Source organism: Rousettus aegyptiacus, unplaced genomic scaffold (genome assembly GCF_014176215.1).
Source record: "Rousettus aegyptiacus isolate mRouAeg1 unplaced genomic scaffold, mRouAeg1.p scaffold_m13_p_1, whole genome shotgun sequence".
Classification (NCBI taxonomy): domain Eukaryota; kingdom Metazoa; phylum Chordata; class Mammalia; order Chiroptera; family Pteropodidae; genus Rousettus; species Rousettus aegyptiacus.
In genome coordinates this window covers 42,907,667-42,924,448 of record NW_023416284.1, presented here as the reverse complement: position 1 = coordinate 42,924,448, position 16,782 = coordinate 42,907,667, and the positions used below count along the sequence as shown (strand labels likewise).

The following is a 16,782-nucleotide window of genomic DNA, read 5'->3' as shown; positions in this document are numbered from 1 at the left end:
TAAGGCAGGGAAGCTTGGGAGTTACTACCAGGAAAACCAGTCAGAACTGCCCACATGACAAGGCTATAAGTAATACTTCTGTTGTGTTCTTAGCTCACCTTCCCATATTTCTCAAAGACGATATCAGCACAGATCCTAAATCTTCCTTTACTAAAATGACAATAATTTATATGTTTCAACATGACCCAAGTTGGAAAAGAAAAAAGAAGTTCTGTCAGTTTCTCTGACATACTTGGAGAAGTCATGACTGCTACGTAAAAAGATTTATAAAATGAGGAGTTTATGCCCTCCCTCCTTTCTCCCTGCTGAGAGAAGGGACAGAAATTATCTTTAATTTTCCATTTGTTATTTCTTTTTGCCCTACCCAAGATAAATATGGTTGAAGAAATGACTTGACAATAGAAGATGTGTTTCTAACGGTGAACATGCCTGAGAGATACCCGGATTCCCTGGGGAAGTTTTTCTGGGACTTACCTTTGGCGCCTTTCCATAGGTCACTAAAAGCTTGATTGCCTTATCATTCCACCCTCCAACTCCAACCACCTCCCAAGGAGCAGCTGGTTCAGTTTCAGTCACCTCTTGGCTCTCCTATGTCTCTCTGAACAATTTTGTTAGACTCATATTTTTGTTATAACCTGCCTCCCTCAGGAAGTGATAAGGACTAGGGTAGGTGCTGTAACTGGGCTCCTTTACAGACTACAGAAACCTGCAGACAGTAGGAAATCAATATTAATGGTTATTACTGAGCTGCAGAGTGCTTTCTACAGCCCAGGCACTATCGATTCGTTCTCACATTCGCTCCTTCCATTGTGTAGATGAAGAAGCTGAGGTCAAGAGTTGTCATGATCTTGCCCATTAATTCATTCCTACATCCATCGAACAGCAATTATAACAAGCATTTATGGAAAGGTGCTATGATAGACATGGGGATAGATGACATGTCAAGGTCACATGACATCTAGTGGCCATTACTGGGAAAAGCATGGAAACTTCCTGATTCATCAGAGTGGAAATGGTGAAATCTCAGGCTTCCAGCAGTTTCCAGGTGTTGTTCTGATGAGAATAAAAGTCTGTGGTTGAGGCGTTCCATAATTTCAAAAGGAAAGGCTTAGAGGTGGCAATTTAATCAGCTAGAGTAGCTGGCGGAGTTATCTGAAAAATGTATTTGCACATTAAGCATACCACCTTTTAAGTTCTGTATATATTTGGCATGGAAGGGCAGACTGATAAATGAATATTAAGCTATGCCACTCCTTAATTCTATCATTCCTTATAGTGACATCTGCGGTCAGTAACGGTCCAAGACTGAGGAGATTATACCAGGGAGTATAGTAAAAAAGAAAGTTGAGAGACAGAAGCAAGGGAAGTCCACAGTAATTTCTTTCTTTAGGGCCTAAGAAGAGGTACAGCTGGCCAAGATATCCCCTTCCAGAGAAGACTCTTTCCTTCGAATCGTCCTCAGGAATATTAATCTTCAACTTGATATTGGAGAGATACTGTTCTATTCCCTTCTCCCCTTAAGGAAGTCTGTAATAGCTGCTTTGCTCTACCTTGGCTGAATCTATCTTACTTCCTCAGGCCCACCTAGTTCATCTTTTTAAACTATAGTTCTAGCTGTGTCCCCCCTACACACACTCAAAAACCTTGTCTCTACCATATGGTCCAGAAATTCCACTTCTAGGTATAGAAACAAAAGAAAGCAGGCTCAAATGGATAACTTATAAACTCATGTTCATAATACCATTATACACAATTGCCAAAAGTGGAAGCAACCCAAATATCCACCAACAGATGAATGGATAGACAAAATACAGTATATACACACAGTGGAATATTACTTTGCCTTAAAAAGGGATGAAATTCTGATACGTGCTACAACATGGATGAACCTTAAAAACGTATTAAGTAAAATAAGTTGGACCCAAAGGGACAAGTATTGCATTATTCCAATGTAATATACATATTCCATTGGATATACAAGGTACACTGAATAGGCAAATTCATAGACAGAAGGAAGAACACAGGTTGCCAGGGTCTACGGGTGGGGGAGACTGGGAAGTTATTGTTTAGTGGGTACAGAGTTTTAGATAAAACGAGGAAAAAGCTCTGTAAAGGGATAATGATGGTGGTTGCAGAACACTGAACATGATTAATACCACTGAATTGTACACTTAAAGTTGGTTAAAACACTAAATTTTATGTTACGTATACTTTACCACACAAAAAACATTAAATTAAAAAAAAAAAAGAATCCTTCTCTGGCTCCAGGCGTTTACCAACTTAGAGATAACTCCCTCAGCCTGGCGCCGGAAGTCCTTCATCAAACAGCCTTTTCTGCCCTTTTTCCTCTCCTGCTCCTCCTTCCTGCATAATTCATGTCACACTACTAAGCTGAAAACACCTCACTGTTCGTCCAACATATTATGTTATAGTCAAACATGGCAGAGAACAAACTTAAATATTCCTTTTAATTGAAAATAGGGCCCGGTATTTTCTTATGTTACACATACATTTCTTTACCCTGCTAATCATATACACAAGTGCTATTCTCATTTCTAAATGTATCTCTAGGTTTAAAGCTCTGGGAACCATACGAGATATCAGTATTATAAATGGAGTCCCACCAATATATTATTTTGTACATTAAAATTTCTTGTAAATGTAGGCAGCTCTATGCAAACAAAAATAAAGGGAAACTTCTAACAATGGTAAATTATATTCTATAATCCATAAATGCACCAGAGAAAAGTGTTCTAAGAGAAAAAAAATGAAATGATCTCCATTTAGATCACTAAACTGAGAAGTCCTTCAAGAGTTGGCTCATGGGTAGAGTGGGTGCTGACAAAGGTGAAAAAGGAACACTGACTTCTACCAAAATCTGTGGCAATAAGTTATCTTTCCTTTAGATTTCCTTCCTAGAGTTCTGCCCACAATCAAAGGAATGTGAAAAAAATAAAAGTACAAATAAATTTTTAAAAAGGATGTTAAAATATTCAGAATTTAGGATATGTCAGAAAAAGAAATCGAACTACATAGGATTTCATAGGTTTTATCAGATGTTAAGTGCTTTATTGGTCTACTAAATGTTTTAAATAATTCAGTTGGGCAGCATGACTGCTTTAAATGCAATACTATTTTTAATAAAGAATGCCCTTGGAAAGACTTGAAAATATTGCTTACGCTGCCACAGCTCTAACAAAGAGGCAGTTACCATATTTAGTCAATTATTATCACTTAAATGTATTATTTAGCAAAACTTCAGATTGTAAATCTGAGAAAGTCTCTAGGGTCTGCCTGAATTACACATTCTTACCACCTCTTCCACATCTTTCAGCTCCACACAAAAATGAAATGAAGCCAAATATATCACAGCAAAGGGGACAGTGTACCAGATGCATTCAACAATCTAGATATATGCGGAGAAATAATGTTCCATTCATTCTCTCTCAAAAGATTAAAAGGGTCTTAATACCGTTCCCTTTGCAGCTCTCTTCAAAGGTGAAATTTATAGCATGTCACATTTTATCTTTAAAATGTGTATGCGTCATAATAATTTCATATTTGAGTGCTTTATCAGCAATTTTTACATGAGAGTCATTCAGATTCGGAAACCAGGTACAAAAGAACTTCACATTATAAGCAATAGGATCTACAAACAGTTTAAAATTTAATTTGGTAGTGTGTGTGTGTGCGTGTGTGTGTGTGTGTGTGTTTTAATTTGGCTTTTGTAATCACACCTGCTTGGCATATGATTAAAATAGACTAAAAATGAATGCTTCACACATTTGATGGTAATGCTAAATTTAATGTTCTCAGAACCAGTATTGCCTCCAGAGAGGAAATACAAAAGATGTTTTAAAATTTACGAGTACTGAAGGACTGTGTGCTCCAAACTATTTCTAAGTTTAATATAAAACACTAAAAATATATTTTTGGTTCCACAGAGGAATCTGCAGAGCAATAACAGCAATGTCCTGATGCCCACCTTCCTATAAATCAGTGGGACTGTGCAAATTGTTAGATCAATGCTTTCTGGTGAAAGATTCCTTCTGATTTGGTTAATTCAGCCAACCCAGTTTTTCACGATATAAAGAATTAGCAGAGCCTCCTTATAGTACAACCTTACAGGCATTATTATCTCTACCCTGCTGCACAAATTCACCACACACAGGGCTTCTTTGTGTCCAAGATCATTACAAGCAGTTTCCCCTGTAACAGGTCCTCTTGGAAGGCTCACACCTAACATTTTCCAATCTCTTCCTAGCATTTTTGCATGATTACCAGGATTCATCAACAACGGCGTGGCCTTGCTTTTATTTTCCTGTTTGACAAGTGACTGAACTTCAACAAGGAAGCCATTGAAAGAAAACAAAATCCTCTTCTCTCCACTATTCATTAGAGCCTTCTTATATAGGATAGAGTACCCCTTGAAACTAGGTAGAATGAAGATAAGACAGCTTAAGGCTGAGGGTGCGCTTTAGATGTCTAAAAAGCAACAGGTACTTGCCTAAACAATAGACACAGAGCACAACACATAAACTGAACTTACATTCCTGTATCCTAATGTGACTATTGTAATTTCAGGAGCATTTTCACAATATTTAATCTCTGAAGACACAATGAAACTTAACTAAGTATTAATAGAACTGAGGTATAAACCACATACAAATTTTTGTACTTTTGTATATTTCTGCAAAATTAAGAGGTTACGTGGAGTGCCAGAAACATAACAATATTTATCATATACCAACCCCATTGGCGGCTGCCATCTGCACTATTGTTTCTATTGCTGATTTATTAAAATACCGCCCATCTCCACCAACCACCAGTGAGGATCCCTGGCGATCTTTTAGGTCTATGGAAAAGAATATACTCTGGATAAAATTCTCCAGATAGCAAGGCTTTGCCTCGAAACAATAGGTTTTCTTCTGTAATCCACCAGTTCCTGGCTTCTGGTCAGAGTAGGGAGCTGTAGCAAAAGTCAACAGAGAAAGAGGACCTTCTTCCATTTTCCAGTATTTCCAAGAAATCCACTCATTAAAATTACTCATCTTTCATATCCACCACTTGGCTCAGCGAGGGTATCCAGAAAGCAGTCAAGATCCACAAACTGGTCTGTCCAACCTAAAGCTGCAACTGTGTCGTCTGAATAACCAAAATAGAGGTTGTGCCTGGATGATCACTCTCAAGAAGGAAGCTGGGTTAATTCCTTGTTGTCGTAGCCCCTTGTGAAAAGTTAAAGGCCACACACCCACCCACGCTCACACGCAAAGCAGATCTTCAAAGTTGTTTTGATGAGGACACTTCTGCCCACATAACCAAGCCAAATACCCTTCAATTATTTTTGCCTCATGTTCCCGTTAGGGTGGAGATAACTCTGAAGGCTGCTGCATGAGGCAGACTTCAGTTACAAACACCAGATGGCTGCCAGACTCCACTCCCAGAGCCCAGGCATAGACGGAGCAAGTGCAGACCCAAGAAGCAGGTTTGTGAACAAGACACCCTACTCCCAACACCCCTTAAACCAGAGCCTCTCTAGGTATCCTGAGCCTCACTGAGAAGGCCATCTGCAACTAAAGTTGTTCCATGCCATCTAACAAGTTAAAGGTCAATCTTAAAATGGATGTGAAGGATCTCGGTTACCTCTGGTTTTCTTGCATCACTGTCATTTTGATACCCAAGTGATTTTTTTTACTTCCCATGTGCAATCTCGGTTAGAAGAAAAAAATGATCTAATAGAACAAATTTATTCATTGACTACCAAGAATTTAACAAAATAATATTCAGTTCTAGAACAGATACCTATAAATATGCCCAAAATGACCAACAGCTTGATCATTCCTTTTAACTTATGAAAAATTGGGGATGGAGATGTACCAAATCCTTGAAGATGTAAGCAGAATATGGGGAAAAGGTATGTCTTTCTGAGTGCATGAGGTTTCATCAAGTTATTATTTGGAAAAATACTATAAACATAAGATTAAATTTTGTGTTTTGATTTTCTCAGCTTCAAATAGACTTGGCTTTTAAGAAAACATTTTTAGTGAAGCAGTTTAAGTCTTTCACATTTGAAGAACCAAACATACATAAAGACATTCTACCTGAATACGATATTCAACCCCATTTGATCCCTGAGATTTTACTAAAAATCTACTTAAGTGCATACATGTGTGTTCTTTACCTGGTTCAGCAGAAGTTGCCAATTAAGAAGCTCCATTGTCAAGGTTTTGGTGAACTGGTTAAGGATGCTTAAAAAGTAAACCAGGATTAGTTACATCACATGTTTGGAGAGTTTGACGTCCACTAAGGAGTCAAGGTTTTCAAGGAAAGTGAATAATCCCTTGACAAACTAAATCTGACTATTTTCCAGACTTTTAGCAAGGTCCAAAAGTAAACAGGGGCTGAGAGCAGCAGGCGACCCTCTCCGAGGCACGAATGCCCCTGTGTTCCACGGACTGCTCTGAGCAGGGCCAGTAGAGCCATTGGGCTCATGAGCAGAAAGCAGTCTCTGGCAAAGGAGCCTGTTCTTCTTCAAATGACAAATGGGGCAATGGGGCTGGCCCATGTGCAGGAAAGACCTCGAGACAAAACATTAAAATGATTCACAAGACATGAAAACCAGCCAGCCAAAAAATGATTACCTTTTATTACTTATTTTTGCTTACTTCATTTTTAAAACTAAAATTTCTTAGAAATTAATTTACAAAGTAAGCTAGCTTTATTAATAGTAGTTTACACACCCACTGTTTTTCAACTTCCTGCAATGCATTTTTTTTAATTCATATTTTTAAGTTCGGTGCCAAGTTTCCTCTGGTTTCAAACAGGCTAGCAAATTAGGCCAGCATAAGTGTTTTGACATATTTAATAATAGATCCAGATTCATGAAATATCAACCCAATAATCTTTTCATTGGGAATAATAAAACAACCAACCACATAATTGGTAGTTTTCTTAATAAGATCTTGAAATCCAAGGGTAGATTCAGGGACACATGGTCACAAGAGTGTGCTCCAGCAACCCCAACCAAACCATCTCCGCCCACACACTCCAGCATGTTCTCTGACGGTGGTCTGTCACTCTCTCAGTGAAGCTCCTTCTAAAGCTGGAACTAGGAGAATAATGTTTTGTTGGGTTTCTTTCCAACACATTTATTTATTTCAGCTAGCTTGTGGTTAATCAATTCCATAAAATGAGAAATTATGAAGAACCAAGGCATAAGTATACAACTTCAAAATAAATGTTAAACAAAAAATAAAGCATAAATGTGGGTTCATTCACCACACGAGACCTAACAGATCTTGTTTCAAAGGGTGGCAAATGCTTTCTTTTTTCTGGAAGACTGTGTGCACATCAGATACTAGAACACCATAGCTTATCAGTGTGTGTTCATGTGAACAAAGCTTATTTCTAAAAATATTTTTTCACATTGCGAGTGTTGTAAAAGCTACACTTTTCTAGAATTAAGCCTGTTCTTGGGCCTAGTACCAGTTTTTAACGATCTAAAACTTGACTGATTCAGAAAGTCTTCCAAATGTAACTATTCAGATTCTTAAAGGTTAAAAAAAAGGTTGTTTTTTTTTTTAAAGTAGTTATTGCAATCTTAATAATGCTGGTGCTCCTCCAGTCTTTTACTGCTTTTTAAAAAATGCTTATAGTACCTGGTCCTCCTAGGTGGTCTCCCATCCAAGTACTAACCAGGCTTGACCCTGCTTAGCTTCCAAGATCAGACAAGATCGGGCATGGTCAGGGTGGCATGGTCATAGACAGTACTCTTCCAGTCTTAATACTTGACATGCCATCTTGAAGTTCATTATTTGTTTGCCTCTTCATTTCAAGATTTTTAAAGGTACCTCCCCATTTGGTCATCTTCATATTTAAAAAATCATTTAATGCAAATGGTAATAGCAGTGGTTGAGCATCAAGAGGTCATATGTGTCTAACCTATGGAATGAGGTTACTATGTGAATCTACTGTCTCCCTCCTGGGCGGCAACATCTGTGTGGGCACATGTACCTTTTTACTTCCCAAGTATGAGTCAGCTTGACAGCTAGGCACAGATGGGGGAGTATTCCCACCTCTAGTGGCTCTTGCACATGTGGATGAACACCCAGCAACTTAAGTGCATGCCAAATCTAAGGTTCCAGAGGAAACCCAAAACAGAGAGTGCCGTTTTCAGCAACTACATATGCCAGGCTGGTGTTAGTCAACATGCAAAGCCAACTCCCTCAAAAAAACATAATTCTTGCCCTAGAAAAGCTTCTATTCTAAAAATGGGTCTGAGTCATAATTTTATGGACACTGTAGCACTCAACCCCATATAAAAATATTACCAGAAGCAGCAATGTTAGATGGACTGTGAAGTGTGGTAAAAAAGAAGAGGCATTAAAAACATTAAGCTTCCTAAGACGCTCAGACTAAGTGGGGCAGCTATTAAGAAACTCATTTGTTTTAGCTCTCCAGCAAAGGTTGAACTTCATCTTCGGAAACGCTACTGTCGAGCATAGCGAACCCAATTTGGCCTAATGAATTCGCCTGCATTGCCAGTACTCCTTCACAATGACACAAATTACATTTAAACCATATGGGGGATTTAAGGATTACTCCCTTCAGACAAGAAACTTTCATACTGGTCTTGGGTCCAATCAATTTCACAATGGCAGAGTTATGAACCCCTTCACTCCCAGCTTCACAAAGACTCCAGCTCCCATTCCAATCAGCAATGATACCTTCCTAGTGGAACACAGTGGAAACTATAGTCCTGCCAAGCCTTTCTTCCTTCTTCTTTTCCTTCCTTTCCTTCCTTTCCTTCCTCCTCCCTCCTCCTTACAATCCTTCATCCCTCTTCTTTTCCCCTCCCTCCCTTCCTTTCCATCAATAAACATTTACTAGGGAGCTAACTACTATTTCCCAGGACTTATATGAAGGTCACAACCAGGGCCTGAACAGTTCACCGTGTCACAGGTAGACGCCTGACCAAAAAGAGTTCTTTTTTAGCAAATGCCACAAAGGTGGGCAAAGGGGATGGAACTGCTAAACCTGTCTCCAGGTATAAGCTCTGGAAAGAAAACTACTACTTGAACTAAAAGCAGCAAGAACATCAGACCCCCAGCTTGAGGCCATGTGCTTGTGACAGCTGCGGGTGCCTGCCCCCTGACTGCTTGAGGGGTTTGACACCAGTGACAGGAAACACAAGCTGGGAAACAGTCATTCATTTCTCCAACCAACAGTATGGTGTTAAACGCCAGCCCCAGGCACTGCAGGATACTGCAAAGATCACAGGTTTAAGAGTCAGACACGGCCAGGGCACAGTTCTTTGTCTCTAAAACGTATGAGAGGTACAATATTGAGCAACTTAACTGAACTGAGCCTATAAAATAGGCATAGCTCTCGAGGTTGTTCTGAGAATTGAATCAGGTAATATGCATGAAGATATTAGTACTGTGTCCAGCATGTAGCAGTTTATCAGTAAATGTGAGCCACCTCGCCCTTCTGATTCTTAATTTCTTCACCTCTTAAGTGTGATACTACCTGCCTCACAAGGTTTTTGTGAAGATGACCTCACTGAATGTCTATAAAAGCTTCTGTGAACTACAAAATGATGTAACAATATGAAAAATATGTAGACGGATGTTTGTTCCTAAGAAGTTTGTACCAAAAAGGAGTCATCATGGCATGGTGGTATCGGTGCTGTCCCAGAGGTGCATTTACAGAGCTATGGCTCTCAAGAGGTTATAGTGATGGGGTGAGACTGGAGAAACAGTTGGGATAAGATTATAGAGTCTCATAAACCACACTGAAGTTTATTTTGTAGGCACGAGAAGCTATGGAAGTGTTTAAGCAGGAGGAAGCTAAATGTTCCAAAAAATCTGTTGGGGTTTTTCTCTTCCAATACAAAGACCCGACCTGAACATCTCTCTTTCCTCTGACCCTTTTCCACATAGCATCTTCGACTCAATCCCTCTCTTCTCTAAAAACTGTCCCCTATCCCACCTAACAAGAGTAGACTCCTAGGCCTGTGTTGCTGCTACAGGACCCTGATGCCAAGCCCTGATCACAATAGGTAGACATCTGACCAAAGCAGAATCAATCATATTTTCTCTCCTAAGAATCTAGAATCAGAACTCAAAAGTACACTAGTCAGATTCCCAGTCCCTGAGTTGGGAAGCCAGGTTAGCCCAGGAGCTGTGGGGCAAGGATAGTTGTGTCATGAGAATATCCACAGAATTGTGACTGGCAGCCAGATGATACCTGGAAATACATGAGAACTATGAAGGATCCAACTCATTTAGACATTTCTAAGAGTTGTGGACCTGATGTACAGGAAGAATTAGAAAATAATTCATAATACAATCAAGCAGAAAATAGGTTAAGTGAATCTTCTCTAGAGGGTAGGGGCTTCAGATTCATGAGACATGAGAATTGGGGAATGTTATCTGTGAACACAAACCACTTGAGGCCCCCAACTGGCTCCTGTGAGGCCCAACTGCGTACCTTGCCCTTGGCTTTCAAGAGACATCCCTCTAGCCTTATAATAAAGTCATCCTGGAGGCTCACTGTAGTCTGACTGGGTCTCTGTCACTTGCGCCACCTATAACTCTTCACTGCGTTGACCAGGGCTCTGTAGTGCCTGGCTCCCATGCGCGAACTGAGTCAGGCTCCATCTCCTGTCCTACCCAGGCAAGAAGAAGAGTCGTCCTCCACCCCTTCGCTGAGAAACCTCAGTCAACAGTAGGGGCACACGCAAGGGTAGAACTTACGAGTTGGGTGACCTTGGGCAAAGTTCTTAACCTCTCAGTGCCCCCATTTCGAAAACAGTACCTACTTAGACACTGTGGTGATCATTGCACAATACATACAAATATTGACTCATTATGTTGTACACCTGAAACTAATATGTTATGTGTCAATTATACCTCAGTTTTTAAAAAAATGCATTTCTTAAAGGGAGTAATAAAAAAGAAAATAACACCTACTGCATAGGTTTGCTGTATGAAGATACGATAAGTTAATAAATGTAAAGAGCTTTGCATGGCTAGTCCTAGTGCCTTGTGAGCCCTACTTAAGTGCTAGCTTTTATTACTGCCTTGAATCAATCTGAAAATATGTAGCTGTGTTTCATACCTATTTATGGGTATATGTGTTTTAAGAGTTAGGAAATGTTCTTTAAAGAAAAGGAGAAATTACATTAAACTATAAAGAAGGTACAAGGCCAGAAGAATTACAAGGGCCAGATGGCTTAGAGCTGTACAGAATCCCAGATTCAAAAAGGTTCCTGAAGCATATTTTGAAGTTAAAAACAAAACAGCTGCCTCGGAGCTACGTACATCCTCTAGCATCCGTCAGTCTGTTGTCCATCTGTTTACACATCCATGTACCCAACAGTTACTGCATAAACTGACTTACAGAATTCACTTCACCAGGCATTTTCATTGTGCACCACGTGAAGTTGACAAGACTCAAGTTGCCAAGAAACTTTTGACCTAAAAGGAGAGACAGATAAGCCAACAAATCATTTTAAAAATGGAGTAAAAAGTGCTAACCTGGGAGCTCGCAAGGGAGCTAAGAGTGCTCGGAGGAGAGAAAAAGTTACAGAAGGTATCCCCCACCTCCACAAATACCACTCTTAATTTGTGTGGTTAAATCTAAAAACAGTCTCAATTTGAAGATGCACAGGGCTTAGTAATCCCTTTCATACATAATGCACACATGAGGAAGACTCTGTTTTATTACAGCTTACCAATATTCAACCATTTTGATCAAGCAATTTAGATGGTTTACATAAAAAATTTATATATCTTTTATTTCTTTTGGAGTATCTTCAAAATTTTTTCATTTAAATCCTTTAAGAATATTAATTTGGAGCTAACAGAATATTTTCTCGTATTCTGGCTATTACCAGGAACTATGTATTAAAATCCTCTCGTAACAAGAGATCTATCTAAAGAATTCTTATTTTCAAATCATTCACGGTTGTATGTTTCCCTCTTCTGGTGGAAAACGAGAAAACAAGCAAGCATTCCCACAGCCTCACCAGGGGGCGCACCAACCAGCTCCGGTGGCATTGCACAACCCCGGGGGTCCCATTCACCTGGAATACCACGGGAATCATGCCCCCTAGAGTTTTGTGCCAGACAGTGGTCGGCCCTCTATCAAATAATTAACATGTGCCAAGATTTCTGGGTTTTTAAGAACAGAGGAAAGGTGAAGTTACTCTCTGTCTTGTCATTAAGAATTTTTCCAACATGGCCTGGCCAAATTAGGATGTCCAACTATAAACGAAATGAGTGAAGGTGGACACAAAGAGGGGATATCTTTCGTGAGCCCGAGTTGTTGTAAAATGAAAATAGTAAAATTTCCTCTAAAGGTTCCAAAAGTAAATACGGAAAGGCATGTAAAGTGCTTAACACGCCTGGCCACAGAGAAGCCACTCAATAAATGTTATCTGGACTCCCCAAAATAGAAAGAGATATTAATAAAGACTGATCACATCCTTCTAACACATTGCCCTGATCTCTACAGCAGGTGAGCCCAGGCAGGAGAGAATCAGAGATATGGGTCAGTCTACATGGTCTGTGTGGTGGATTAAACATCTACAATGGGCCAGGGAAAAGGTGGAGGAGGGAATCTACAGTATCTGCTCCAACCAGAGGGCTACGGAGTCAGAGAGGCCTGGGTCTGAATCCTGCCTTTGCCACCTTCTGGCTGTGTATGTCCTCTGGTCTCGGTTTTCTTATTCGTAAATTAGGGACAGGTCCAAGGACAGCGGAGCCCTTTGCAGCAGGGTCACTGGTCTATGTGAGAGGCCCCCTGGTAGACTCCTCCCCCCACGCACACCCCTTTTCTTTGCCCCAGAGTGTTTGGTTTCCATCACTAAATAACAGAGTGTGTGCCAGGGTTTGGTATGTATAAGCCTCGTCCTCTGCTCAGTGGTGAGGAGAAAGACAGCACTTGATTCATTTTGGAACCTCAGTACCTGAAATGAAGTATAGTGGAGAGTCAATAAACGTTTGGATGGCTATACTGTTGAAGGAAGAGGATTAAATGACTTCTGTGAATAGCATTTTTGATAAATGGAGGGAAGTTTCTCCAGTAGTCAAGTAAGTGATCTTCCCTCCTGAATCAGCCTCAACTATGAAATTATTCCCACCATCACATGCCACTCCCAAAGCACAGGGCATCCACAACAAAACACCCTCCACCTGAGAACGGACATTTTAGGAAGCTTCTACAGCACAAGGAAAAGAACCAGAAACTGCAATCATAAGGGAGGAGAGCTGCTTAGTCTGGTTGAGGCCGAAAACTTGTGCTGCTTCCAAGGGGGGCACTGGATAACAGCAGGCAGAGAGACAGAGAGGAATTCATGGTGCTCATTCCACAAAGTGAACTTCAGCGTGGTGTAGAAAAAGTGGTGAGAAAGAGAGATTAAAGCTAACAAGAGCAAAAGAGAGTCATGGCTGACCCCTTCACTAATATCAGAGTGCGATCTCTAGGTAACAGCACAGTCCCGCTGTACATCCATTTTGGCGGATAAATTTTTATGACCATAAATGCGTGATTTAACTTAGTGAACTGTGAGTTATGCATTCTATAATATGGGTTTTGATTGGCCAACCCAAGTTAAAAGACTTTCCCTAATGAAAACATCGGGTCACATACAGACTGTTATATGTCCTGTAACCTACTGGTTAAAGACACAGAATCAGCAAATAAAACAAACATACCAACAAGCAAAAACACAAACTCATAGATACAGACAACAGAATGATGGTTACCAGAGGGGAAGGGGGTGGAGGGTAAAGGGGGTCGAATATATGGTGACGGAAGGAGACTAGACTTTAGGTGGTGAGCACACAATAGTGTATATGGATGTCGTATTGTAAAATTGTACATCTGAAATTTAAATAATGTTATTAACCAATGTTACCCCAACAAATTATATAAAAAAAAATTTAAAGATAGTCTTGGCAAACTGATAGAGCCCCTTATGGGGAGGGTTAGCTTCATAGGTTCACGAACCTAAGTCTTCAAGATTCTCCCTTCCCATTAAGGGCATAAGATAATTCTCAAACTGGGTCTTAGGCTGGCCTGTTTAGAAAAGAAAGCCTCAGGGGTTAAGGACCTGTGTTGTGCTAACTCATCAATTGCTGCCTTGCTGCCCTCCTCCCTTCCTGCAATGCAGCAGGAAAGATGAATTCTTTTTTAAAGTCTTAAGTCTATGGGCTTGCTTACTTTCTACAATGGCTCCCTTGTTTTGTCTGTGCTGCTCCCTCAACGTAGAATGTTTCCACTTTTTCTTGGCTTCCTTTTCATTATCCACCAGGACTTGGCTCAAATGCGTCTCTCCTGGAAGCTCCCTCTGACCACCTATCCATGCATACTCCCCAGAGCTCACAATGATACCTGAGGAGGCACTTGTCTCACTGTATTGTAATGCCCACCGGACCATGAGCTCCACTGGGAACCGGAGACCGTCCTATGAACTGTGTATGCCCCAAGCGCACAGCACAATCCTGAGCACTGAAAAAAACGCTCAGTAAATGTGCGAGGGATAGAAAGCACTCCCTCAAGTATTGTTTAGAAGTTGGTGGAGCAAGCAGATCCAATCATTACTAGGAGCAGTCTCCTAAAACCCTAATGGGTAGACCTGGTATGCAAATACCAAACACTCTGACTAGTACTTAAGCTACTTAGGAATAATTTTGCTCACAGAGGCTGGCTGCTGTGTTTTTTTTTTTGAGATGAGATAACTGAGTATCGGGCTGATAACATGTTAATGAAAACCTAATGTTATGTAGAACAGGTCCCCTACCCCACCCACCTTGTGCGTGAAACACTCTTTATAAGAAAGGCATTTCTGTTCTGAAATTTATAGGCCAACAGCTGTGGAGCATCTTGATAAGTCGTTGATAAAGCTAAGAAAAGAAGTGAAATTGAAAAGGTGGGAGGTGGCTGGGGGACTATTAATAACAAAGAGAAGTTTAAATTGTATTTCCCATCAAAATCCCCACTGCTCTGTTTAACAGCCTGCTTAGGACTGTGTGAGATATTATGCTAGGTAACTTCCTGTGCATTATTTCCTAAATATACCACTATGATATTATTTTAATTTTACAAATGAGTAAAGAAAAAAAAGTTCAAGCAGTTTGCCTAAGATTAAACAGCTAATAAAAAACATATTCAGGAATCAAACTTAAGTATGTCAGACACCAAGTTATACAGCAACAAAATTCTAACAAAAGAAGTGATTTTGATATCCCACTAAGATCCTCAAAATGGCATGATAGCTTTACCTTTTGGTTATTCTTTAGCCATCTGAGTTTTGGACTTTGAGAGATGCTAGATAAAATTGTATGTTGACATTTATTTTGGCAGGAGGCTTAAATTAGTCCAGAGGGGTGACTTCTGAAGCAATAGAGGGATTTCAAAACAGCCATAACAACTCACCTTTGGGTTGCAACTTAGAGTTCCCAAAATCTTTGAAGGTCACTTATTCAGTTCTCATAAAACTCTCTGGTAGGGCAAGGAATAGAATTAAGTGATATTGCATAGTACATTATACAGCTGAAGTTTGAACCCTTCGATTCTAACCCATTACTATGAACTGAAGTTATGTGGTAAGATTCAGGGAGCCTCCAAGTGGCCTGTCTTCCATCTGGCCTTATGTCAAGAGGCCACAGAAGCACTGTGGTTTATGGGGTTCTGTAATCTTCTTGTTACTTACATCCATAAGTATACTTTTAAATATGACGACGAAAGATTAGCTGCATTAAGCTAGTGGTTGTGCTTTGCCTCTACCCTCACTTCTCTCTCAGCTAAGATTTCCCTGATTCTTCTTTATCATTCTGCTTCAAAACTGCCTCAAAAATCACCTCATCTGGGGAGAGTAGACAACCTCGTTCTTCTCATTGCCCTCAAAAGGAAACCGGGTGGATCGCCTCTGTGTTCCCGTGATTCCCTTAAGTATACTTTTAAATAGGACAACAGAAGTATTAGCTATCTGCATTAAACTAGTTGCTGTGCCTCCTCTCATAGAGTTGTATTGGGTTGGCTTGGTGGTCACCTCTACACACTGCCCCCAAAGATATGTCCACCCAGAACTTGAGAATATGATCTTACTTAATAAAAGGGTCTTTGCAGATGTAATTAAGTTAAGGATATCAAGAAGAAACCATCCTGGATTACCCAAGTAGTCTCTAAATCCAATAATGAGTTTTTTTTAAAGAGACGGAAGAGGAAAAGACAGACATGCAGAGGAGGCCATGTGAAGGTGGAGGCAAAGATTGGAGTTACACAGTCACAAATCTAAGAACACTTGGAGCCACCAAAAGCTGAAAGAGGCAAGGAACAATTCTCCCCTGGAGCATTCGGAGTGACTGCAGCGCTGCCTACACCCTGGTTTCAGATCATTAATTTCTGTAATTTTAAGCCGCCCAGTTTGTAGTCGCAGCCAGAGGAAACTAATACACTAGTATTTGCGCCATATTTCTGTAACTACCTATGGATACCCCTCTACTAGCTTGAGCATCCTGAGACTTTGTCTTACTCATCTCTGTACCCCCAACCATCTCACACTACCTGGCACATAAAGAGTGCTCGACAATGCTTACTGAATGAACAAATTCATGCCAGCAGACAATTTTTGCAGCTTCCCACCTAGAGGTCAACATTGGCCCAGGCCAGGTAACCACAGACCCATCCTAAATAGCCATCTTCTAGTAGCCACTGCCAGCTCAAGATGCCAACAAGGTAAAGGTCTCAGATAACGAGCCTGTGACTAAGACT

At 40.3% G+C, this 16,782-nt stretch overlaps 1 protein-coding gene and 1 pseudogene across 2 annotated transcripts in view; both read right to left on the bottom strand.

Annotated features, from left to right (window-relative positions):
* The window catches only part of PGM1 (phosphoglucomutase 1), a 53,296-nt gene that overhangs the window by 27,409 nt on the left and 9,105 nt on the right, over positions 1 to 16,782 (bottom strand). Inside the window, exon 1 of one of the 2 annotated variants that reach the window (XM_016140400.2) lies at positions 4,752 to 5,239. The exons of the other annotated variant lie outside the window; for it this stretch is intronic. Within the exon in view, the coding sequence (XP_015995886.1) occupies positions 4,752 to 5,051 (300 nt within the window). The 5' untranslated portion in view covers positions 5,052 to 5,239. Of the gene's footprint in view, positions 1 to 4,751; positions 5,240 to 16,782 lie in introns of those variants that run through there. 2 annotated transcript variants of the gene reach the window in all.
* On the bottom strand, positions 7,647 to 7,765 carry LOC118605326 (annotated as a pseudogene).